Source organism: Oculina patagonica, chromosome 7 (genome assembly GCF_052425735.1).
Source record: "Oculina patagonica isolate OP01 chromosome 7, crgOcupat, whole genome shotgun sequence".
Taxonomy (NCBI): Eukaryota; Metazoa; Cnidaria; class Anthozoa; order Scleractinia; family Oculinidae; genus Oculina; species Oculina patagonica.
The window spans coordinates 32,757,210-32,784,223 of NC_135764.1; the positions used below are offsets into that span (position 1 = coordinate 32,757,210).

A 27,014-nucleotide genomic window follows, 5' to 3' on the forward strand; every position below is an offset into this window, starting at 1 on the left:
GATAGACAAGACAATAATGAGTTAAGAATTTATTTATGAATGTTATTTGCAAGAATGCACATGGCATTGTTATCTGAAGGGGAATCATATACAGTAGCTGTAACTGCTTATACATATCAAGGAAAAAGAAACGGCAAAGGGGTGTAGAACGCAAATTTGTTTGTTTTCTTTTGAAATTTCATAGTTTATCCAGTTTTCATTTATAAAGAAATCCTATATCGGGTAAATTCACCATGCATTATTCAATGAAACTTTGACATATATAGGCAAGTGTAGCGACATTTGTATGAATTGTGGAATGAAATTTGTGATTAATTTTGCTACCATTGTATAACGCCAGATAAAGATAATTATTTTGTTTAACCATTTTTCATTTAAACGCAAATTCCAGTCTTGCAGTAGGGGGACCAAGTGCCGTTTTTGGCAAATTTGTGTTGAAGCACTCGTAAAGTTTCGTAGAGTTTTATTATACAATCAAAGATCAGCGCGAGCGCTCGAGAGTACTCCGACGTTAGCGCAAGGATTTCCGAGAGTTCACACGCCATCATGACGTGATCAGTTGCTTAGCAATTTCGAGACGAAAATTGCGGGCTCAGTCCGGTTTCGCCATCAACTGGTACTTATTCCCCCGATGGCTTAGGCATGTAAGACATCGATTTGAAATAAAAATTTATTAACCACATGCTGGAGGAGAAAAAGAATTATTTGTACGAAGTTTATGCGCTAATGATTTTTGTCACTGATTGTAAAAATTAAGAATTATAAGATTTGTGATTTAGATTTTTCTACAATTGTATAGATCCGATACAGATGAAAATAATTATTTTGTGCTACTAGATACATACAAAGCAATGAATAAAAAAGCTGTTGAAGTTTCTATTGATATTGTTCTTTATTCGTCGATTTATTGAAACTTCATCTTAATAGACCATATTCGTATTCTCGATATTGGACTGGAACTATTCCCCCGCATTAGCCTCCATTGCAAGCTAGTTCCAGACTGTCTACAGCCTTTCTGTTTCTCAACGCAAAAAAAAACGAGAGAGTCGGCGAGCGATTCGAGCATGAGCGCGGTGGAGAGAAAGAGTCAGAGTTCTCTCACCATTCTTTCCCCGCGCACATCGATCGAACAAAAGAGGGCTGTGAACAGTCTACTTAAATCCTTCACACGAATGTTGGCACGCAAGACTTTGAAAAACGTTTTATTTGCTACTGTACAAAATTTTATACACAATATTAGTTTTCACCTACTCGTTATCTTTTTGAAAGACGTATTGATAATTGTTTTTATTTCATTAGTGTGTCATGTCCTGGTGATTTTATCCCTAGACACCAAAGGCTCGTGCCTTCACAGTTTTAGAGCGTATCGGAATTCCCTTCCCCTTATTTTTTCCTACCTACGTGTTGGCCGTTTATTCGTTTAATAATGTCACCATTCTCGTCCCCATAGCCCTTTTGTTTCTCTTAGCCGGCTGGGCCTTGGCACGAGAAAACGAAGGGCTCTGGGGACATAGGATTTTTGAATTAATTCGAATTTTTTTGATTGGCTGTTTGGAACAAAGAATTCCTAAACGGAAGTCGAAAACGAAACGACTCTCTCGTACATTCTTTTAAAACGTCATGACTGCATACATGAAGACCGGAAGTCCTAGAAATTAGGACTGGAAATCCTGTGTCCCCAGAGCCCTTCGTTTTCTCTTGCCAAGGCCCACCCGGCTAAGAGAAACGAAAGGGCTATGGGGACGAATGTAATGTCACCTGAGAACAAGGCAAGGAATGCCTCGCTCTAGAACCTGGGCACCACCGTAACTTGGCGCGCTAAAATGTCAGGGATGGTCGAGGGGGACGTCTTCTTCCAAAGACAACGCCGTAGCCACTGAATTGTTTTTATCTTGATTGCGCAAAAAGCGTTCCAAACCAAACTAACTAACTTTAATTAACAGTTTCTTAGTTTCTTTAGTCGCCATTTTGAATTGAATCGCCTCTACTCAAACGATCCCAGAAACGCTCGCGCGACTTGAAGTGACGCATTTACTTTGGCCATCTGTGATGGAACTTGTCACTGTATCAGTTTAAACCTGCGCTTGAGGTTCAGTTACACTGATCCATGCATCAAACGTTCCAAGGAGTTTGACTGTTCTTTCTTCCCTTTGTGAACTGTGACGTGAACTCGACCAATCTTCTTGTATTTGACTCGACTCCTTTTCCCGTTCCATCACGTGTCTTGTCCCATCTTATCACGTGTCTACCCTCTTCTTGTCACGTGTACTCGCACATGTGTCCACATCCCGCGGGACACCAGATGTGTGTTGAAAACCACTCCTGCATGTGAATAAGATGGCCGCCATGACCACAGCCCTGACACCACACGTTAGGTCCTTTCACCATCAGGTGACTATAGACAGGAGAGAGAAAAGTGAGACGCTGGTCTTTTGCTGCAATGTCGTATTATATGTAGCCTGCGTAGTTTTTAAGCGCACGTTTGGGAAACGCGAAAGGCGCGAGACGGCCAGGCGCCTGTGTAGTTTTTGATTGCGTGTTTGGGAAACGCAAAAGGCGCGAGACGGCCACGCGTGGTCGTCTCTCGCCTTTTGCGTATTCCAAATACGCGCCCGAAATAGACAGGCGCCTGCTACACCAGCTATATTATATGATACAAAAAATTCAGGATGTAAAATAAGTATACAGTGTGTCTCCTCTTCGGATATCTAACTGTTATCATATCAAAACACGAGGGATATAATGAAGCTTTAGCTAAAAGCCTGCAGATAAAACTCTAGTGTGACCGTGCGCATGAAAGGTGTTGAACAGTACTTCTCACGTGCTACTTTTTTGTGCCGTGTAAGGTGGAAGTCCTAGTGTGTGAAAGCTATTGAAGCTATTCAATTGAAAGCTGTTGAGCAATACTTTCATGTGGTACTGTTTATAATGATGTACAAGGTGGCTCTAAATTTTAACCCTAGTGCGTGACTTTGTACCTTGAAATGAAAGCTATTGAGTAGTACTTTTCTGTGGTACTGGTGGAAGTCCTAGTGAGTGAAAGCTATTGAGCAGTACTTTCATATGGTACTGTTTATTATGATGTACAAGGTGGCTCTAAATTTTAACCCTAGTGTGTGACTTTGTACCTATTGAGTAGTACTTTTCTGTGGTACTGTGGTAGCGATTATTATGCTGATCAATGCTTCTAACTTTTTAGTCTGTACAAGTACTTTCTTATGGCATTGTACGTTTTCCTATAATTCTCAACGGGGTTCCATCCCTACTATTTTCCATCCCTACCATGGACGGACAAACGTCGTTTTAAGGTCATCCGCTTATCCGTTTTCCAGAAACTGTCATGGTTCAGCAAAACTGCTCAAGAATGAGTAATACTTACCACAGAGAACATGGCAACACAAGACTCCGACATCTTTCACAGTACCAGCCGGACTTGGTCAGCGGTTTGGAACATCGCCCACATGACGTGTACACAGTTGTGGAGGCCTGGTAACGAAAGGACGAAAAAATTAGAACTCCAGAACTCAGGTTACAGAAACCTCTCCTGAACAGAACGTTAGTCGGACTCAGTGTGGTTTCTACCTCAGGTAAGATAAAAGAGTTTTTGTGGAGGGAGAGGAAGGAGAGTGGTGTTCTTCGATGTATTTGGGGGAGAGGGTTCCAGTTCAACATAATTATTAGTTTAATGGGAAATTTATGTTTATCACCGGTGTGATTCGCACCTCTCCGTGCATTTTCCCTAGAGTACCCCTAGGCCTGTTGCGCCCTTAATGTTTACCTGGTTTAATGAGCTCACTGCTGGAAGACTGGATAGCTTGATGATCTGAGTCGCCACTGACCACAACTGAAGACGGCCGAGTAAATCTGTTAAAAGAAAATATAAAGTAACATGTTACCTACAAATTTCACCATTCGCTCTTTACCCATCAGTCTCAATTCTCTCTTTCCTTCCTTGCCTTCTTCTTCTTTTTTTCTATTGCATCCCCCCCCCTCCTGTCGGCAGCTCCCATTCGGATCAACTAGCCTTAAAAGAAGAGAAGGGAAAACAGGGGGGTAGAGAAGGTAAAGAGGACGTTTCACATCAGCCACTATTTCGCGCAGATGGCAAAACTGACCAATCAGCTTCAACACACCAGACTTATAACATCATCGACAGCAGCTAATCACGTGAATCTGACGATGACTTCCGGTCAGGTTGCGAAACGTCAGTCACCAACAACAGTTCTTTTCAGAACTACTGTCACCCGGACGATCACACTCTACAAACTACTGATATTCCTGGGTTCAAACCATTTTCTATGGGTACCTCTATCCGACGATCAGAAGATTTAAGTTTCGATTGAATCCATCATTTTATATGGCAAATCACAGTACTCACCGATGTAAGACATTAGCCACTGCTCTTGAGTTTGCTCGTCTATTTCGTGACGAATTTTATCCCCAAGGACAATCAACGCTGATACACACATTTGAACGTCTCCCTGAGGTAAAGACGCAAGCAAACAAATGTGCAAGTTAACGAAGACCTTCAGCGCCTACAAAACGGTGCTGCTTGAATTGTTCTTCAAAGAATTGAAAGAAAAACTTCAAAAGAAACATTCCACGTGCTTAACTGGATAGATTTAAACTGCACAAATGTATCTTAGTATTTAAGTGTCTAAATAATTTGGTACCAAAATATCTTGACCAGTTTTTTTTAAAAAAAAACAGGCTCTGCACAAACACACAACTAGGAGGAGTGACGATCTACATCCACCAAAGCCCAAACGCAACATGGGCAAGAAAATTGTTAAGTACACAGGAACGATATACTACAATTCATTACCCGCCTATGTTAAAAGTGTCCCGTCCTTAAATAATTTTTAAAGTATGATAATTAGGCATTTTTATCTGTAAATCTTGTATTTTAGAGTTTGTGTTCTTTATCTTTAGTTTTAATGCTTTTTAAAGTTTTTATAAACATTTGTTCAAATTTTTTATATTTTATCTTGTTAAAAATTTTATTGTCCCAGGGCCCCAATGCATACCAGCCTCGTTGCTGAATGGGCCACCCTGGTTAAATAAAGTTTCCTTTCCTTACCTTACCTAAGTAATACTGGTGAACATGCCTTTCAGGACAACATTAAACGAACATGCCTGATGAGAACGAGCTAATAAATTTTAAAAAAAGATGGATTCCGTAATAATTAATTATAGAAAGTGTTACCTGGTCTGCTAAGTGATGAAGCATTTCCACAACCAGTGTCGTAAAATCCCACTCTGGAAGCGGCTGTTAAATGAACGAAAGCAAAAAAGCCGTTAGATGTGTATTATTATTGCAATTTAACAAAAGCGCGCTAAAAAGCAAAAAACACAAATCTGAAAGATCGGCGTTTCACGGTTATCCCGGGCCCTTTCCAAAAGCGTTGAGGAGACTGGGCAGCAGATAATTCTACCAAGATATCTGGCATTCTCGTCTCCATAGCCCTTTCGTTTCTCTCAGCCGGTTTGGCACGAGAAAACGGAGAGCTCTGGGAACAAAGGATTTTTAAATTAAATCGAATTTTTTGATTGGCTGTTTGGAACAAAGAATTCCCTAAACGGAAGTCAAAAACGTAACGACTCTCTCGAACATTCTTTTGAAACGTCCCGACTGCATACATGAAGACCGGAAGTCCTAGAATCTAGGACTGGAAATCCTAGAGCCCTTCGCTTTCTCGTACCAAGGCCCAGCCGGCTAAGAGGAACGAAAGGGCTGTGGGGACGAGAATGAATATCTGGGACAACAAAATGCCGTCTGATACTTGATTTTCATTATTATTCAAAGCCTGTAAATTGTTATCCTCAGTCTGCTTTAATGAAATCTTTCAGATGATAAATTTGACCTCCACCAAGTGATTCGCAAAGTTAATGACTATTTTTCCGACGCCCTTCAAACAATCCCATAACCACTCGCGCGGGTGAGTTTCTGTTGTGACGTCATTTATTTACCAAAGGTTTGTTGGAGGAGGTGTCTGGTCCTTGATATTCAATACTTGAATCAATTAGCGACTTGGCGTTCGTGGCACTTGTTGTTTCAGACTCAATATTACTGGAAAGTGAAAAAAAAAAGAACACAACTGAAGTTCAATAATGAACAAAACACATGCTTTACACACTCCAAGAAACAAGAGAGTTTAAGATAGAGTGTCCACCTCCTAGAATTATGGATTGATCAAAGTATAGTCGACTTGAAAAATTCCTTTTAAATAGATGCCGGTAACTTTGTTCTTTCTGGCAATGCAAATGTTCGTTCAATTTCATGTGAGTTTGTTCTTTACTGAACATTTTTTTCCATCTTAGCTATATGTTCATTACAAACACGTTTACACAACATCACTTACTTTTTAAAATTTTCGGAAAATCGCTTAATTTAATAGCCGCTAAATCTTGATCTGAAAAAATCGCTAAAATTAGTAGCCGCTAAAAATAGTAACCTTAAGGTAAAGTCAAGCAGAAAAAGAGAACTGATTTGTCAGTGTCTTGACGAAACACGCAATTCTCCCTGGTAGTATTATAGGCATCCAAAGCAGACCGGTAATGGGAATTGCGATATTGAACATACAAACCTGGTGGGTGACTCCGGTCTGTCTGTGTCCTGATCAAGTGATGGAGACGTAGGTCTGTAAAACAAATCAAGGAAATTCAGTATTATTTCACACATACAATATCTTTATCTATCCAATATAAGGAATGCTTGCTATATTTTATTAGGTGACGCATTAGTAGTTAAACAAGAGAATATATTCTCCTCTCTCGTATTTTTGGGACCCATTCAACAACTTTAATTTTCTGTTCTGGGGCAGTTCCAAACGTTTTCAAAAATAAGTCATAAAATCAACATAAATTACTTCATTCCCTATCTGAATTATGTTTATAACTTGCATCGAAAATGACAAACACAACCGTCATAACATAGGGACAATACAGTCTAATGATTTCAGTATTTTTACCTGTCATCTAGAACTTCCCTTGGTTCAAAAGCCTCCTGAAACAACCATATCAAAACATGAGTTAATTCAAATTTGGCGTGTTATTTACTCATGGCTGTTTCCGAGCATCCGAGTAAATACGGTATGATACTATTGGACCAACAACGATACATCGGGACCAAGTGTAGAAGGTACTCACGCTGCGTAGTTTCCAGTCTTGCGGCGCATCTCCGAGGGGGACTGTGTCATCATAAAAGAACTGCACTTCGTCTTGATCTTCATTGAACATAAAATCTGTGAAAGGAAAAAAAACTCTTAAATGGCTGGAAATGCGAGTTGTGTCTGCTACGCCTGGACAACAAGCTCTTGCCGACTTTTGGAAGTGATGCTATCATTGTAGCCTCTTTGTTTGTCTGTTTTTGAAACAAGAGTTACATTTTCTAATACCTCCGCCGTCAAAATTCATCAACTTTGGATTTCCAGCTTCACTGCTTGTGGACGATGATTCATCATTCTCGTCTGAAAAAAACAACAACAGCAAACAAACCGATCAAAAGGTATGCACAGTTTACAAGTCAAAATAATGGATCGACTACTGATAGGTGGACGCCATATGTGAGTATAACATGACGCCTTACTAACCTTGCGTGTCAGGCGCTGGCCCAGTGTTTTGTCCTGCTGCAGGCTCACTTGATGACTTGGGGTTCGCTGATGTGGTTTGAACGTTACTCTGCGTACTTACACCAACTACAACAAGAAAAAACAGCAGACATTTTCCTATATCCGGATTATCGATGTTTGTCGAATTATCTACCGGTAAGACACCTAAGAGGCTTACGATCAAATGAAACAAGTGCAGACAGATTATACCCATCTATTAATCTGCTTACATGTATAGTTTGAAGACTTATCTGTCTCAGAGGCATAATTCGTCCCTTGCAAAGAGAATAAACATGACCTGTATGCACGCATGGATAGCATCCCTAAAGGCGTTAATAATCCAATCCTATCGTTTCCATCGCGTTTTTTTTCTGAGGAAGAAGGATAAATCTAATTCCAATCGCCTGGTCAGTGAGCGAAGACCAACGAAATACAATCATTTAATTCCTAGGTCCCACACAATGGCAGCCCTCAGTGAAACAGGCAAAACTCGTAACCTACTATTTTCCCAGTTATTGCAGATTTACGGCGAAGAAGGGAAAGAGAAGCTAGAAGGACTAGAAGGATAGCACACGGGCGATCCAAGCGATCGCCCCAATCGTCACAGACGTTAGCGATTTTCTGTGTAATGTTCTTATATGATCGCCCTGATCGCAAGAAAACTTTTTGAAGTGACAGGGGCGATAGAAACGATCGGGGCAGTTATATGAAAACCAGCCTTAAGGGTGTAATATTGGGACGCCCAAGGAATGCTAATAGGCTGTTGTGTAAGGAACTTGAATTTCCCAGGGATAGGGAAATCTTACCGGACAAAATCACCCCTGGTCTTCATTTTCCTAAAAAAGGAATTCCTTCTAAGTCCTTCTCATATCCTTATAGTGTCCCCGATTTCACAAATTAGAAACTCCCGCTCTCATTATTGTTGAAACTTTATTAAAATTTCTGAACTTTCAAATACCTAAATTTCAATTTCAAAAATCTAGAATAATGAGTTAAGTAACCCGTCTATTTTTATCTTTTACCAGTGGCTGGTTCAGGATTTCCTGTCGTGCTCAGTCCCCCACCACTCCCATGACTCCCTGCCACAAGAGCATTCTTAGTACCGGGTGCCAGCGATGCAGATGTAGTTCCAGATCCTCCCGTGCTGCTATAAAGAGTTTTCAACACGGACCAAGTCTGTGCGTGCTCGTGCATCATAAGTTTACTTGCTACCTGAAAGACAGAAAAACATACTTCAAAAGGCAACCTCTCTTAATTCTGTTTGATATTGCGAATTGTAACACCATGGTGCAAAAACTCTTAAACGCATTTTTCGTTATATTCAACTTTTTCCGATCATTTTCGTCTTTAACAAGCTAACTTACACCGGTTAAACGCCGGCCAATACAAGTGAATGACTCTTTTTCTCTAAACTGTGTAAGTCAGTCAGTCAGTCAGTGAGTCAGTCAGTGAGTCAGTCAGTGAGTCAGTCAGTCAGTCAGTCAGTCAGTCAGTCAGTCAGTCAGTCAGTCAGTCAGTCAGTCAGTCAGTCAGTCAGTCAGTCAGTCAACCAGCCAGCCAGTCAGCCAGCCAGCCAGCCAGCTAGCCAGCCAGGCAGTCAGTCAGTCAGTCAGTCAGTCAGCCAGCCAGCGTCGTCAGCCAGCCAGCCAGTCAGCCAGCCAGCCAGCCAGCCAGCCAGTCAGTCAGTCAGTCAGTCAGTCAGTCAGTCAGTCAGTCAGTCTGTCAGTCAGTCAATCAGTCAGCCAGTCAGTCAGTCAGTCAGTCAGTCAGTCAGCCAGCCAGCCAGCGAGCCAGCCAGCCAGCCAGCAGTCAGTCAGTCAGTCAGTCAGTCAGTCAGTCAGTCAGTCAGTCAGTCAGTCAGTCAGTCAGTCAGTAAAAGAGCATTTTACTGAAACCCAATAACAAAGCGGCTTAATGTAAGATCTAAAGTACACGCCGTTGCCTTGGACGAATTTCACTTTTTGTCATACCGAGTGAATTTTCAATCGATTTTCGGAAAATTTGTTCTTTTTTCTCTTTAACAAGCTAACTTTAACAATGTTCGGCACACCCTGACTTACCTCACATGTTTATCGACTTACATTAAAGTTGTGTTCACAGAGATCAGAATAACTTCGTCCAGTCAGCTGATAACTCTTGGCAAGAATTCGAAACCAATCCTCTTTCTGAAAGGAAGAAAACAGTGAATGCGAGTTTTACAATGTAATAAAAGTTTCGCCAAGTATCTTGTATGTGATAAAACCATTGAAAGAAAACCATTAAGTTCAAAAGAGAGTGGTTATCTACACGAACTAAATCACACTCACTCAGTCATAAAACAATCGTCGTTTTTGGCGAATTTTCGTGATAGCACTCGGAGAATTCAAGATCCAATTAAACACAGCGTGAAAACACGAGAACACTCAATTTAAACGGGATATGGACCAACAAAGGGTCTTGTTTCCTGTATTCTTCAAGGAAAGCGGTTTTCGTTTGCCTTCCATAATTAAGCCCCTTCTTTAGTTTGGCTCATTGATAACAAACATACCGTAGACTTGCTATTTTGGTGAACAAACAGTGTGCTCTTGACTTCAGACACATTGTCAGCCATGTCCTGGAACTTGCGATGAGATGCTACGTTGTTTTGTAACATCAGAAGGCTATTGCCACCACGCCTGTCAGTGAAGAAAGAATATAGTGATCAACTTTTTAAATCTCCTTACTCACAAAAATACATTGTCCAGCAGAAAGGTGATGAGAATAAAGACAACCATCAAATAGGCGATATTGCCTTGATGGAAAACTAAATTCTCGGAACTAACATTTAAAGAAGTGTATTGGAAATAGTAAGGAGAATTGGTATTCTGAGCTTGGAACTCATAAGGTTGAAAAGATGAGGACATTGGGGGTGCCGGACACCGCAATGCCGCAAAAAAATTCGGCAAATACCGAAATACCACGAGAAAACAATTGTAATTTCCATAATATACATATTTTTGTAGACCAGTGAGATTTACATAAACTAGAGTCATTTGCTATCACGGGGGCAAAAAACGAGTGGCAGAAACAAACGTTCGGTTGTTCGTAACGACCAGAAACCCAGTACCGTACTTCCTCAATTAAACGCGGGCCCGGATCGGGTCTCCGAGGTGGTTTGGTAGAACCTAATGAAATTTATCGAGGATAAACTTTACGCAGAAGAGCCATTCTGCACTAATCACGATTTTAACCCATGTTTACTAAACATTGTGCCCCAGAACACTGACCGTTTCAGTTTGTTTCCGGTAACGACCAGAAACCCGAATATACTCAAAAAACGTGAAGGAAAATAGTTTCTTTACCGACTATCGTCGACCAAAACGCTAAGAATACGCATCCCAAAGGTTTGAATAATACCGCAATACCGCAGTTCATGATTAAATTTTTCGCATGAAAAATTGCAACACCCCGATATTTCCCTCTGAAAAGGAAAGGAGACAAAAATGAGAACAAGGTCTTTTCACCTCAAAACAATTTTACAATTACTAAGTAGACTTTGCAAAAAGCGCTAAATAAAGAGCAATCTCGCTGAAAGGAAAATCCTTGCTATTGTAAACCCTCGGACCCCGCGTTTTTGGGGTCCGCATCACGCAACGATTTTAGGAGCATTGTGAGACGATCCAAATACTGTAAGGGATGAGAAAGAGAGTGAATGGTTTGTAGCTCAGTGGAGTTTTACTTACGGTCTCGTCTGTATCGTATTTTGTGGAGGAAACCTCTTTGACAACTGATCACTCGAAGCTACACTGACGTCACCATTGACATTGATTGACAGCCCAACTCTAGGGGCGTGGTCAGCAGGAAGTTGGGCGTCACTGAACACGTGCTGATAGAGCATAGAGTCTTTGGCGCATGACAAGAATACAAACGGGTCCTTGTTTCGGAGTGATTGTCTCCAGAGGATACCTGACAAAAAGAGTTTTTTTACAGCTAGAATAAACTTGTTCATGCTGGAGGATAAAAAAGACAATTTTACTTTGAGTTTCCACCACAATATAACGCCAATTGCAAAACAAAACTATCGTTTCACAGTGAATTGATGTGATGGTACTTTTTAAAGTGAATACCTGTCCCTGTTACACAAGGCGCAATAATTTTTACACGAAATAGCGCAAAATAAAAGCAATATAAAATCAAAATATAAGCAAAATATAATCAGCCTTTGTTATTATTTCATTTTTCTGCTGATCAGATCTCTTGCTGGATCCTACGTTAGCAGCGTTATCGTTTGCGGTCCATTGCTGTTGATAGTTTTACTTCAAAATATAAGGTTAATTCATGAAGGGTTCTTTTCAAGTGGCACTGAAATGTAGTACTGAGATCATGGGAAAAAATTTGGTATTTGATTAGCTAGATGTTAGTTTTTGGGAATCTGCGGATCTGCAGCATATAACTTCACTTTTCAAACTGTCAGTACCTGTTACAACGTCTTTATGTTCACCAAACGATGCATACGGTATGTAAGGTCTTCTGATGTCCCAAACATGAATATCGAAATCCACAAGAAGAGAACAACTGAAATAAAAATGCAAAAAATCAGACGAACCAAAACAAAGCCCATGATAGTCAGACTCACAAAAAGCGGCAGATAGCAAGCAGGTACTACTCGGTAGCATTTATTGAATAGTCATACCCAAGGGTTTGATATCCACAGAAGTGAAAGTGAGAATCATAATGTCAACATAAAAACAGTGCCACTTGAAAGTACTGCTCAATGGCTTTCATTTGAATGGTCACACACAAGGGTTTCATTTACAGACTTTTAAGTTAAAACAACCTTGTACAGCATAATAAACAGTACCACATTAAAGTACTGCTCGATAGCTATCATTTGAATGGTCACACATCAACATACTTAGTTTAAGAGGACTGGCATCATCTTAAAAAGGATTGAAAGAGAAACATAAACTTCATGACAGAACACGACTTTACCTTGCAATCTGGAATTTTCTTTGCGGTCTCCACTTGATGCGAGCAACAGCAGCTATTGTTTGAATCGTGTTCACAATCTGAGGCGTCCTACCATACACATCCCATACCTGAGAAAATCAATTAATCAATCATTTATATTAATTGATAATTCTGAAAAACTGAAGTGAGGCTCCCAAAGGGGAGGGGGAGGAGTATATCCCATTTTCCCAGGCCAAATTTTGCTCAAATCTTATTTCCCAGCCTTTTTACTTTTACCCAAATCCCAGCCTTATTCCCACTTTTTTGTTTGGAAGTTCCAGAATCCCAGTCCCAGTGTCCCAGATCTCATTTTCCTAGCAAAAATAGGCAAATTACAGGTTCCCGTTTTACCCCTTTGTGCCCCATGGCCATTAATCATGTCTCAAACTCATTAATAAGTCATAAAACTCATACTAGCAAAGGAAATGATAATTTGCTTGCTACCTTAATCATTTTGTCTCTGCCAGCAGATGCTACCCAGTTCCTCTCTTCAGGGTGCCAGTTAATAGCAAATGTTGGTCCATTGTGCCCCATGAATTGGTTTATAGGAAAGGTTGGCTGCCGACTATCCCACAACTGTGAATGAAAAAGAACATTATATATTTGAAAGTATGCTTGTAAAATTCATTAACTATTCATGAGGGTGTAAACCAATCCCAGCACAGTATTCAGATCACATGTACACAACTGTAAAACCCAATACAAATCAAACAATTGAATTAACGTTTGATACAAGCTCCTGCTTAGCTAACTAGTATTCATTAGCTTTTGATACAGATGTGTACTGATTCGCATAACTTACAATACTTTGCATTTAATTTATTGTTTTCATTTCACACGTACTAGCTGTTTACAATGGCTCGCCTATCGGCTCACCATTGTAAATGCCCATACAGATCTCTCGCTCATATTTTATCTACCACATAAAAATGGTGCAGGGCTTCATAAAACTTTTACAAGTGAACTTTTCACATGGGGTTGCATGGGTATTGGGAAGGGTTTTGACTTTTCAACAGACAGTTACACACTGCTCTTAACACTGGCTTCACTATGAAGTTAACTGAATATGGTGACTAAGAAACCAAATTAGAAAAAAATCATTTTGCATAGCTAATATTATTAGCTAAGTTTGCATTTTAACCTTGACTTTTCTGAAGTTAAATGTTAGTTTACCTGGATATTTCCATTCTCACAAGCAGCAGCAAACTTTTGTCCATCAAAAGGACTGAACTGAAGAAAGACAGCAAGTGTTAAATTATAGATTGACTGTACTAACAATTTACTGCAAAAACACCTAGCATGAGAAAATGCATTAACCTGAACATCTCTGATACTTTCTGCTTTTCCATGGAATGTTGATGCAACACTTTGCTTTCTCAGATCCTGTGATGGTAAATTTACAGGGATAAACATAATATCTGTGCATTTTGAAACACCATAAATTTCCGACCTCAAATAATCGCAACAACACAGTTTCTGCACATTCACAGAAGTTCCACCGAGGAGCCGATGCAATACACGTGTTTGGCGCCACGCGGCGAAACCAACTCTCGCAGCACGAATCCAACACTCCCGCCCGTCGATACTATTTCCCAATCCAATCCGGCGAAGGACATGAATGAACGATTTATCCAACGCGCAACGTGTTCCCTTCATCGCTCTCGTCGAGCACCGCCTATCAAACTCGGACTAGTCCCCACGCGGAAAACAAAATGCGGCACAATTAACATAACATTTCAGTTCGGAACAGTGCTAATATAAGTACCGGTAATTAATGAAGTCATGCTACGTTAACTTAATTTTTTGGACCTGCAACCATCAATAAAACATAACTTTTAAAAGTTTTATCTGGCCATCCAGTTAAACTTGAATGCAAAATAAAACTTTTTCGACACAGCCAATTTGTTTCACAGTGTGGAGCTGGTCAAAATGGAAACATTTCACATTTTTTTTGGCTGTGTTTTGAAGAAATTTTGCTCTGTAACAGATAATCGGTAAATTAAATATAGAATTAAATATAGAAATAAACCATTAAGGAATAATGATTGTTAATAAGACTGATTGAGATGGAAATGATGAATCTGATGCCCAACTGAAATAAAAAATTGTGGTCTGAAATTTTTCTTTTATATGTACATGTAGTAAGTACTGAATAACATGAAATAAATATGCAGGAATGTGTGTCTGTGTGCTTTGAATGTAGGCATTTGTTGACAAGACAGGACTATACACCACTAACTAATAAGAAAACACTTACAAAAAATTTCATTGTTCCATCTTGCGAGCCACTCAACAGAACATCTTTCTCAAAAGGATGAAACTGAATTCTGTTAACTGTTCTCTTGTGTTCTGTGAACACCAACTCTACACAAAAATAAACAAAAATACAACCACTATGTTGCCAAAATGTTAAGTGAAATAATTAACATGCATATGAGCAGCACCTTTCTTTCTTAGTCTGCCAAGCATGAGGCAAAATATTAAGCATGATTGGGAAAATGGGCACATGAAATCTGGGGGCAACATGGGGAGAGGCGAGATGCGCAACAAAAGGACTAGTGACTAAGCAATACATACACCCTGCTTGCACAAGGTTTGCACTTTCAAAATCAAATAAAAGGAACTTGCAAGCTTTAATTTCTGTTCGCATGCACAGGTAAAAATTTGGACTTGCATTTTTTGATGACATGATTTTTCTCAGTGGTCTCTTCCTTTTCTTTTCTTTCATTTCATTCTTTTAACCTTTTTTACTCTGTGTTGTTCCAAAACATATCCCTACCCCTCTCATGGAAGGTTAATTGGTTTAAATCCTCTCACCCCTCTAGAATTTTCCTTTACAAATTTTGGCTTTTGAGAACCCCTACCCCCTCAGAATTTCCAATGACCTTCCATGGGGTGGGTAGATATATACAGTTCACAGATTTGCTCAATTTTCAAAACATGAAGTAGACAGTTCTAGTAAGAGTCAAAGAGTAGTAACAATAAAGTACCTTGTTTCTGTTTGGTAATTTTATTCAAATTCCAAAGGACAACAGCTCCATTTCCAGCTGCTGTTGCTAATATGTGATCTGTAAAAGAGAATCATGTTTTACACTCCAGCATAAATTTAATATATCAATAAAAAATTCTTTTTTTAGAAGGTTTGACATAATTTGTTATACATTATATTACTTTATAATCACATTGTAAATAGTTATATTTATAGTATATATAATTTTTATGTTGAAGATGTAATTTAGTATTTTAGTGCCCAGGGCTCCTGCTGATAGCAGGTTGCTCTTAAGCCCCTGAAAGGACAACTCTGAACCTCATTGTTAAATAAAGGTGTCAGTCTGTCTGTCTGTTTGTTTGGTTGGTTTCAGATTCCCCTACAAACATTTCCATTTCATGTTACTAACTTAACATACTTTTAATAATAATCATAATAATAATCATAATAATAATAATAATAATAATAATAATAATAATAATAATAATAATAAAAATAATAATAATAATATGACATTTTATCAGGAGGCTCCACTCACTAGTCTGGTTTTCAGGGAGGTCCTGAGATAAAAATAATGGCATAAAATTTAATACACTCTAATACACTGGGACTGGGAAACTGGGAAAATGAATTGTTTTCAAAATATAGCTATATTGAAAACTCTCAAGATCATCCTATGACCAGGGTGCTTGATATATGGTATAAATAATATGGATATACGTATTAGCTTATAAAGCACCCATATCGATATTATCTATTTACCATCAACTGCGTGCCACTGTACATCTGTAATGCTAAAGTTCAAATTAATTCTTCCAACACGCAGGTTAGTTTTCTCAGCAAATCCAGACTCTTCAATTCCAATGATCTTGAAAACTAAATCAAAAAAAACATAAGAATAAGTTTATAATAAAGAGGGTGAGATTTGGAGTAATGAGGTCTGTCGTTATTAAGAGCAGTGACACACATCAGTACCGTTTCCAAGAATTAGCAGCTAAAGGCAAATGCAGTGTCACTCACCATTCCTTCCAGCCACTACAACTTGGGATCCATCTTTTGACGTACTTAATGAGTTAAGAGCTCCCTCGACATTATAATACATTGTAGAAAAGTTGTTAGGCCCTCCACCAAGTCCTGGATGAAAAAAAAATAGAAGGGTGCGTTAGGCTTTGCAAAGATTGGTTTTGCGTTATTTTGGTGCTGTTTTGCGGTATTGCAGTTTTACAAGTCTAGGTGGTGTGGGATTATTACAAATTTTACATGTAGGTCGCGGTAGTCGGTGAAAAAATTGTCTGCAGTGATACGACATTCATCTAACAATTTGTGGCAAGTTTTTATACACACAAGACGACAACATTGGAAGGCTACTGAAAATAGCAACCAAAAATACTGGATAAGATTACAATAATTCTAATTTCATTGATTATCAGCTAAGCATCCATTTTGTATTCAACATTCTCCAAACCTGTCTGACCAAGGGAGCATGCCTAAGGGTTTGATGTAACCAGGCCCTTAGTGTAGTTGTGAGACTCTGTTTTGTATATGGTAGACTGTGTCAGATCTGCCCAGACATAACTCTAATAAAAGATTTTGTAGTAATTTATTGTACAAAATAGTGTTAAACTCCTGTGTGTGCTTTGGCATTATCCACATGCAGCTATTTCATCCCAATGCTTCTCTAATAAGAGCTCAAATTTTTACAAGCTTATATATGTACATCAATTGTGCATCAAAAACTGAAATCGAAATAAAAAAACATTTACTAGGAAAACATCAAGGTTATAGCTACCTTACTCAACATCCTTTCAAATCGATTTTAAGATATAGCTTGTTTACTGATCGTAACAAAGCTTTAAAGCTTTGAACTAAAATTAGAACTCTTGTCTCGCAATTAACAGCTGATCTGAAATGAGTTCCAGCAAATGAAAGGATAGGAAATACAACAAAATCAGGCAAGAAAAAACACGAATACTTGACCCCCAAGTAGTCGTGTTTCGTTCACAATCGTTGTACGTAAACCTGGAACGAAATAAGCGTAAAAGCAGGCGGATATTCCCTGACCTTTGTCTTGGATCTTAGCCATTTCTTGCGCCGAGGGTTTCTCCACAAATTCCCAGAAGCTCATGACATTTGCAGAACGGAAACCAACAGAAAGCTTTTCTTCGACCCCAGATCCCTCACTGACAGTCAATCCCAAAGATCTGTGCGATCCTACGTCGTCACGCAACGACGTCAATGATGTGTTGAGTGACGACCCTAAAAGTAACGAAACAAATCCACCGCCCCTCGAATTTGAACAGTAAAATTTTTAGTCAGCTGTATCTAATTAAAGCTTGCCGTCCGTCAATATTGCAGGATCGGAATCAAATTTGACGCCGATTATTTAGCAAAGCGGTTTAGCGGTGCAGTGCGTGGAGGGCGATACACACACGTGACGGCAAGGCGAGCGGGAAGCATATCGCGCTCCGCAATCTGTCATGCTAAACCGCCTGTTCTGCAGGCTAATATCAACGTAGCACTCAGCGCAGTATTTCGTAGTGTCCTTCTCAGCCGTTATACGAGTTTAAGTATTTCGCGCCTTTTTCACAAAAACTGTGGAAACTGGTAACCAGGAGGGTTTTACTAAAATGGTTAACTCTCGCAACGCGCATACGCGAAAACCTTTTTCTCTCTTTCTCTTTTTTTTCATTTTTTAGTGTTTCCTGTTTAGATTATTGTTGTTGTTGTTGTTGTTGCTGTTGTTCGGCTGTGGCTTTGAGACCAGCTGCAAAAGTGAGTTGAAGGACAAATATATGATTATTGGTAACATTAAAATGCTTGAAGGCCAGGCCCATCCCAGGGCGTGTGTGTTCTTTACGAAATTTGAACAACGTTTTGCGGTTGAAAACAACAAACTGGCGACAAAACGCCCAAAAAACCACAACAACGTATGCTTTCAACGATTTAGAAAGGGGATTCACTTTTACTAATAACACTTGTTCAAATAAGGGCTGTTTTGCAGTAATGGTCTGCATGATTTCCGAGCCATTCAACTAAATTTTGCGAGGCTGGGAGAGGGAAGCTCGTCCGGCATAACATTTGTTTAAATTAAAATTCTGTAACAGTAATAAGTTGACCCTTTGTCACCTGCTCTCTGAAGCTCCTGAGAAGACTGAGACCGAGACTGTAACGAGACTGATCTCAAGACCCCCAGGCTGCAAACATTGACGGAGGGGTGGTGAATGGGCAGCTTGTGTAACTGACAATAAGAATTTGCGGTTAAGGTGGTGCAATACGGATAATACATAAGAATACACAAACATTGAAGACTGAGCGCAGATCTTTCTACAGTGAGGAATTCCGCATTTTTCACATTGCATGATTGAGCGAAGAACCAGCCTTTGTTAGCAACGGAAGTGGCAGTGATGGGAGACAAACCGCAACTGATGAATGAGACTGTTCAAATCGGGAATGTAGCTAAAATTAAACACCATCTACAAATACATCAATTATTTTTCCCATTTTCCAGTTTCGATCTTAAGTTTTATTTCACGTTTTTCGCATGCCTGTAGAAGTTAATCTTACTTCGCGAAATCTCCCGCGAAACCCAGGCTGTTGATCTGAAGCTGTCAGATCAAGACTTTCTTCAGATGAAAGATTATCCCCTTACAAAACACCGCGTGAATGGAATTTTATATCCGTTACAATCATCTGCCGTGACATTATGATTTAGACCATGCTCATCCGGCTAGGCTGGCCTGGTGAAATGTATTTTATCTCTGTTCTTGTCGTTGGCGTATTTTTACCCCTTGTCCACACTTGCTCATTGATCCCAGGCACTGTATTTTACAGCCCAACTCAGCGTACAATCCTAGCACCAATTGTTTTTCAAGCTAGGGTTCTCAATACAACAACCCTAGACGATCCGACAGGTCAAATCTTCGATGCTTGCGTCCGAATCGAGAGGATATTCAAGTCACCGTTTGAAATTCCTCCAGAGTTATGCTTTGGATCATTTGGAATACAAGAGGTATGCCTGACATATGTCTTCGAGGGGTCTGATTACGTGTTCTTTGTGAATGAAGATTTCACGGCCAGATACGATGGTTTCCCCGTGTCGGCGATATTTGTTACCGATGAACTTGTGTCGGCAGTGGAGCGCGGTTATTGCTCAGGGGAAACGCCACCACTACATGACAACTGCGGTAAGCTAAACAACTATAATTTAAAATCTAACAAATTAAAACTAACATAACCAGTCACCTAATTTTCCATACTGAGCGAAAAGGAAATAATGCATATGACAAATTTTAAAATTTTAGTCAACTTTTACTCAGAATTCACACCCGTCGCGTAAGTGCTGCAAAAACAATTTCTGTTTTGTGTCCATATACTTTTTAATCAACAGCAGATTCTTTTCTATTTTTCATAGCCACAAGCAAATATTTATGTATCTGTAAATGTCGGAATTTTCTTTTCAATAATGTTTTGTTTCTTTAAGCGCGCGCCGCGCGCCACATTTTCGCGTCGTGTTATTCAGCTGGCGGAAGTGACAGGCGCGACCTAATGTCATGTCAGATCAATTGCGTGATCCTATTATTACAGTCGGTTTGAGGATTTATCTAGAACATAACTTTTCTGTTTCATTCGGCATTGTGAGACGTACAAAGAGCTAAAATCTACTTCGTGATGATTCTCAATCTCAAGGGATATGAAGCCATGCCGGTTGTGATAACAGAAACTCATCAAAAGTCGCGCCCTTCAACCTGAGCTGAAACATGTACAGTGGGTCTACAGTTGTAAACATTCTTGAAAAATTGCCTTGAAAGTTTTGGTTGGAGGAGGCTTCGTTCGATGGAATATGCCGAGATTTGAATTGAAGGTTGTGTGCCTAACATATAAAGACTTTTAGGCTAAATACCGTCCCAACATGTTTTTGCATTTGTAAGGAAGTTTAAAAAGAATCAAAGCAGAATTCTTATTCGTACAGCCAGCCAATTTTTGCAATGGTATTTTGCTATAATCCGGCATATTTCAGACTCGTCGCTATTACGGACCACACCTATAAGTTCTAAATCTCAAAGAATTCCTTTCCGTCTCAAAATCTGTGCGAACCGAGCAGACTTCACGGAAAGTCTCACGAATGTTTACCCTTTCCGCCGCGAGAAAAATAACGCCTGATCGCAGGTTATTTACAGTTATGAGCACTTTGTCTGAACTGTCAAACATGACACGAGTGCAGTTGGGAGAAATGTTTTGTAAAAAGTGTTTTTGTTTATGCTGACCACCCAATGCGCTCATAACAAGATGTCTGAATATGACAGACGTGAGAAAAATTTTATCTTTGAGATCCAAAGGACCCTGTTGGAGGAAAGAAAGGCTTTGTATTTGTCTCAACGCGCTTTGATAAAGCTGGGTTCTTTAGGCCGTGAAAAACAGTTTAATCCCCAAGTATCTACTCTCGGTATTTAAGTGGAGTCGATCGTTGAGAAGTGGAAAGAAGTGTTCCCTCCCCTCTCCTCCCTCCTCCCGCCTTTCAAGTTGGAAAGGAACTTTTCACTGCCTTGGAAAGCGCCATAGCCTGCGAAGCTGGCGGGTTTTTTCGCAGAGCAAGCGGTAGAGGCAAAGACCTCCAGCATAGAAGATCTGTCAATTGAAAATACGGGACACATGGCTGTTTGTTATGCTATTTAAACGAAAATCTCTCACCATCCACTTACTTGGTTGTGACCTTTGACCCCCGATCTTTATACCCACTTCGCGCGCCTCCTCTCAGCTCCAATCCTCTCACGATCGCGCTTCATATAAGTATTCCTTCTCGTCACAGTTCCACTTTCTGCCTCTACCGTTGAAGCAACACCTTTTTCCCGGTTTAGCCTGCGTTGCTGGCGGGATGCGCGACCGAATGCGAGTGCTTTGTTTACGACGAACGGCGGAATCGAGCTATGAATCCGCGAAGGAATTGGGGAGAAGTCGAGTTGAATCACTCGCGACTGCGCCGCTCACGCACGGGGGCTTTTCTCCCGCTATGCTAATCCCGCCAGCTATGCGGGCAATCCCGTTTCAGCCGGTTGTTTTATTATAAACCAAGCTTTCAAAATTTCGTTTGGCAAGGGTGTGATAGCCTGTGTTGTAAAGTCTGGAACGCAGGCTAGTGTTTGGTTACGTTTTGTAATTTTTGACTTCCTGTAACAACCAATAGAAAATCTAGTGGGCTTTGAAACATCATGACTGCATACATGAAGACCGGAAGTCCTAGAATCTAAGACTGGAAATCCTGTGTCTCCAGAGCCCTTCGTTTACTCGTGCCAGGGCCCAGCCGGCTAAGAAAAACGAAAGGGCTATGGGGACGAGAATGACTGAGCGTTCGCTGTCCAGTAAAGATGACCAAACCCCCATTTTTGTGCTGGCATGACCGAAGGAACCCTAGCTCTGGAAACGAGATTCTTCATAAGAGCAGAAAACGCTAAGTAACTCCCGGTTTAATGATTTACAACTGAGCCAAAGCTTAAGAGGTTTTTTTCTTATTTTAGTGACTTTTCTTGTTATTGGTGTTTGCAGTGCCGCCAAAGATTGAAGTAGAAACCTTTGAGGCTATGAACCGAGTGCAAGAAGGAAGGAACGCCTTTGTGCACTGTCGGGCTACCGGTTCCTTGCCTATAATTACAAACTGGTACAGAGGAGGAAAGCTTGTGCTGGAAAAACAACGAGGAACTATGCTCAAAATCACAGATGCTACCATGTACGACACTGGAAGATATTCCTGCTCAGTTAAAAACCCCGCAGGGGAGGACATAGCAGACACTTATGTACAGATCTGTAAGTAAATGCTGTCATTTGTTTTATGACGTTCATTTTTGTCCCCAGAGCGCCTCAAATCTATTAGCCGGAAGGGACTTAGCGTGCACAATCGACACTATTTCCGGTCCTAAGTCCCCACCGGCCAAATAGGCGAGTTGGCTTTTTTAATAACTAATATTTAAAGGTAAGGGGAAAGCTTGGGGGGGGGGGGGGGGAGGGCTAGGTTTCAAGGGAAAAACTCAGTAGATGATAAGATATCACTTTCATGAACAATGGAATCCCGATTTCTCAAATCTCCAAGGGGAATGAAAATTGGTTTAAGAAATTGGGGGTAAAATTACAGTTCGACAGCGTTAAGCAAAAAAAAAAAAAAGACTTTTGCCGGGAGGTTCGAATAATCTGGATTCTAATACACTTTTTGATTTGTTTAAAAACAGTGTTCTGTATGATGTATATAGTCATTTTTCACACGTCATGTTTTTGCAAGTTACCTTATTACATGAAATTTTCGCGACACGTTAATTTCGAGAATTTCGCGCTTCTAAAAAAATCGCGAAATTAGAGTGAACATAACATGACGCGAAAATTAAGTGACTCACATATGTCAATAATCACGAAAGAATGAGTTTAGTGTCACTGACGGAAGAAATTTTCAATGTAAATGTATTTTGTTGTCAATTGGCTCAAGGACAATTATTCATGCACGTACAAGCATGACCAAGAACTACTCTGTTGTTGCTATTGCCGAAATTTAGTCCCGCCCTTGCGTTTTTGTTAATTTCGACGTAATTTTTCCTTTGATAAAGTCGTTTTATTTAATTCAAAGGCATGTTAAATAATATTGCAAAGGAAATTCAAATTGTGTCTTACTCAAAAACGCGAAATTAAAGTGATATAAAATGCAAAATTTTCGCAAACCGCGAAATTTAAGTGTCGCGAAATATGCGCTGCTCAAAATCGCGAAATTAACGTGTCGCGAAAATTTCATGTAATAAGGTAGTCAAATCGGATTCAAATTTTTTTACAGTTGTGCATGTCGACATATGACGTCATTCTATAAGTGACCCATGTGCGTTTTGTTATTCTATTTGCTTCCAGTATCTACATCGTGCGGAGGCCTGGTCGCAGTCGATGAAAACACGACAGCAACAATACAGAGCCCGGAGTATCCCTGGCCATACAGGAAAGCAAAGTCTTGTTCATGGCGAGTGTGTCCTCCACAAGGAATGAAGCTAGAGTTTAACTTTACAACCTTTGACCTTCGTACATTTGACAAACTGGATATTGTCAATGGTAAGATTAATAGCTGCCACAACTTCTGACCACAGAAAATGGTTTACTCAACATTAATGGTGGACGTTAAGGATTATCCTCACAAATCGTCCTTTTTTCTGAAGTCCATTCCATTCCAAATTGTACTTGCAATCCCAGCATGCTACTTGGTGCTGCGTGTCCTAAATCCCGGTTGTCACATACTGAGGTTAGCCTCTGGACAATGCACACATGCAATCTTGTAATTCGTCCTAGGCCGCAGTATCTCTACTAGTGGCCTAACTAATACTTATTGTTGACGGTGGTTGTACTCTGTGTACATCCGCAATCCCCTCCTTCCCCAGCGAATGAGGCTGTCGGTAGGTTATCCGAAATTTAATCCTCTGTATAAGGGTACTGTAATTGTCCCTCTTTTTACAACAATATGGTTTTGAAACTTGTGGCATCATTAATCGCATGGTAATACATTGAACGTTTTGTTTCCTCAGAGTGCGATCAGCAACGTCATCCGTGGAGAAAGTATTGTGGATCCAAGGTGTCACCTGGTATTTTTGTTTCCCGGTGCAACTCAACTTGTATGCAGATTGTTTTGAACTCCGGCATCCTAACCAACAGAGTGGCCACTGGTTTCCAGGCAACGATCAGGGCAACAGACGAAGGTAATTGTCAAAACAGCGGTAGCGAAAATAATAACTTGCGACGTTAAATCATGGAATAAACCAAATAGAATTCGTGAAATTAAAAGTTGTATTAAAAAAATAAACATTGCGAGCGAGGTAATCAATTTGGAAAGACGCATAAGTGAACGAAAAACGTTGCACGAGATTTCCGGCTTCAGATAAATTCCTCATGTAGAAGCGTTTACACAAAGACTGTTATTTTCAAATTGTAGGGCGTAAAAGGAAAGAATGGAAATTGTTACTAATTTAAGCTCACATTGTACGAGTTCATGCACGCAACTTGTGAATAACGGTTCAAAACTAGAATTTTTTGTCTGTTGGCTTTCTAAATTTTCATCCATTGATCCTTGACTCCGAAGCCCATTGAGAATCAAGAATCGCTTTGAAGCCTGTTAAAGAAAACCATCAAGCAAGGCACTTGTCATCATATTGGTGAAAAGGTGATGTCCGTTCCAATGCTAAAGATCGGATGAGCCAAATGACTCGTCAATGCCCGCGCTTATTTCAGAGTTGTGTATCATTAAGTGACTAGGGCGTTTTCAGCGGACTCTTACACGCGGATCGGATGCTAGTTATCACAGCTTACCTCTTCGAGCTCCGTCCCCCTCAGTATTTTGTCACTTTGCCTTGAGTGTTGTCAGCTGATATTCCAGAGGAAGCAAGTTTCGAAAAAAGGCCTTGTTCTGTTTATATCCGCAAAAGTATAATTTTTTTGTTATTTTGTAGAAAGCACAGAGTTCAATCTGACGGAGCTGTTTTGCGGCAGTAACTTAGGTATGTGTAATCAGATAAGAATTGAGAAATGGGAAATAGCTTCCAGTTTTAGGATTCAGGTTATGATTGGGATTAGGGGTAGGCTTAGAACTACATATACTTGTGAAGTGAATACCTTATTTGCCTTCGGATTGTAGAGTAGCTTACAACATAGCTAATATCTCCAAGAATTTCAGCAGTACAACGATGCAACGGGCAAAAACCAGACCACAACGCCGGGAACCTCGTGCCCTACTCTTTAACGTCCCCTGCTGGCCATAACACTAAAGATGCAGGAGATGGGTTCTACGGTTTATCGTCCTTATTCGAGAAGACCAGTCTGGGACTCGAAACCCGAGACCTTCCGCACGGTAGTCCGGCGCCTTAGACAGACAGACAGACAGACACCTTTATTTAATTATGAGGCTCAGGGTAGACTTTTCAGGAGCTTAAAAGCAACCTGCTATAAACAGGAGCCCTGATCACTAAAACAACATAAAAATTATATCTATACTATAAAAACTATTTACAAAGTTGCTCTACCAACTGAGCTAAACGGTCGACGGATAGGGTTAGGGCTATCCCTAATTCGAACCCTATTTCTAACTGTTTCCCAGTCTTCAGCGTAATCCTAATCCTTGACCAACTCTTACTGGTATATTGCCTTGTTTTTCTATCGATTTCAAGGTTTATTTTTTGTGTTATCACTAATGAGCAAGCTGCATGACCTGTGAGATTCAAACTGATTTTATTTGATTTCTTTTCTTGTAGTTGCCAGGGTAAAGCCTACGGTAAAGTTTCAGTTTGGTTTGGAGGTCAATGTGATAGTCAAAGAAATCTTCAAACAAGATGAGCCTGCGACTGTTTTCGAAGACCAAGAAATTTCTATAAAGCACGGGTAGGCAAATACCATAAATTCTGACATTAACCCTCCCACCCCACTCTCCCGAAAATGCCCCAAGATCTTAGAAGCACAAATCCTTCCAGTAATACGCTCTCCCGAGTATGAGCCTATGAGCTTTAACTCTTACGGAGACTAAATCATTTTTGTGATAAATAAGAAAAGATGTTAACTTTTCATCATCATCATCATCATCATCAACAGCAACACGGTACTTCGGCACCAATATTGCGAGTGCATATCATATATGAACCTAGTAAATGGCCCCAGCTCACCATAAGTCTCTCCGTAGCTCAGTGGATAGAGCACCCACCCGGTGTTTTGGAGGCCATGAATTTGATTCCCGTCGGAGACCCAGTTTTTTTGTCCCACGCTCGTGACATGATGAACAATTTAATCGTTCACATTTCTATATCATTTTTTATGTTCATCTGATAAGTGAGGGTTTGTTTAGTGCTTGGCATCTTTATGTTTAAAGAGCTTTTGTTTCCGACAGTTCAAAGTCAGATCTCCTTACAAACTCAACTTCATTTTTCTGCTTATTTTGCAGTTTTACCATTACAGATATGTTTGGCTGTTCGATTGATTTCACACTTGATTCGGAATATTATATTTTCGCCTCGTACGAGGAATACAACGATGGTGAAGACCCAAGCACCTTTGTCATGGATTTTTCCGTTGATCCTAGAGACACCAGCACGCCTGCGAACTTCGTCCAGCGGATGAACGAGACAAAAGAGGAACCTCCCCAATGCGAGGCGCTACCAGCAAAATAAGTCACTATGGGAGTGGGGGTGGGGGGTTGAAAGTACGTTAGGAACTAAACAAGGCTTTGGTAAAAATTAAGCTAGTCGCAGCCGGCATAAAGAGACTTACACCATAAAACATTCGCTTAGGATTTCTTTGTAATCTGCGTTCATCTTGAAATCAAAGTTTAGCAATAAAAGCCCGTTAGCTATCATGGTCAGTTTATTACAGATGCTATTACAGATGTAGCCTGTTCCAGGCTCTCGGTAGTTGGGGAAGAGCCGAAAGAGCGAAAAACGCGGGCGAGCGAGGAA

The 27,014-nt window shown here is 40.2% G+C and overlaps 2 protein-coding genes across 2 annotated transcripts; one reads left to right on the forward strand and one right to left on the reverse strand.

Annotated features, from left to right (window-relative positions):
- Positions 1-147: 147 nt before the first annotated feature.
- LOC144659131 (GATOR2 complex protein WDR24-like) lies at positions 148-17,748 on the reverse strand. The gene is made up of 25 exons (XM_078519577.1): positions 17,629-17,748; positions 16,588-16,701; positions 16,330-16,443; positions 15,569-15,646; positions 14,836-14,942; positions 13,896-13,961; positions 13,752-13,808; positions 13,023-13,154; positions 12,561-12,667; positions 12,046-12,143; positions 11,312-11,534; positions 10,138-10,264; positions 9,692-9,775; positions 8,633-8,822; positions 7,593-7,697; positions 7,398-7,469; positions 7,150-7,244; positions 6,972-7,006; positions 6,588-6,641; positions 5,971-6,070; positions 5,207-5,269; positions 4,379-4,481; positions 3,779-3,864; positions 3,380-3,486; positions 148-2,395 (listed from the first exon to the last, which is right to left on the reverse strand). Exons 1-25 carry the CDS (start codon positions 17,690-17,692, stop codon positions 2,260-2,262), a joined length of 2,517 nt encoding a protein of 838 aa, XP_078375703.1. The 5' UTR covers positions 17,693-17,748; the 3' UTR covers positions 148-2,259.
- A 1,495-nt stretch (positions 17,749-19,243) lies between these two features.
- LOC144660300 (uncharacterized) lies at positions 19,244-26,906 on the forward strand. The gene is made up of 7 exons (XM_078520907.1): positions 19,244-19,751; positions 22,108-22,365; positions 23,446-23,640; positions 24,108-24,278; positions 25,026-25,073; positions 25,824-25,950; positions 26,504-26,906. The coding sequence occupies exons 1-7, from the start codon at positions 19,283-19,285 to the stop codon at positions 26,727-26,729; spliced, it is 1,494 nt and encodes a 497-aa protein (XP_078377033.1). The 5' UTR covers positions 19,244-19,282; the 3' UTR covers positions 26,730-26,906.
- Positions 26,907-27,014: the final 108 nt, after the last annotated feature.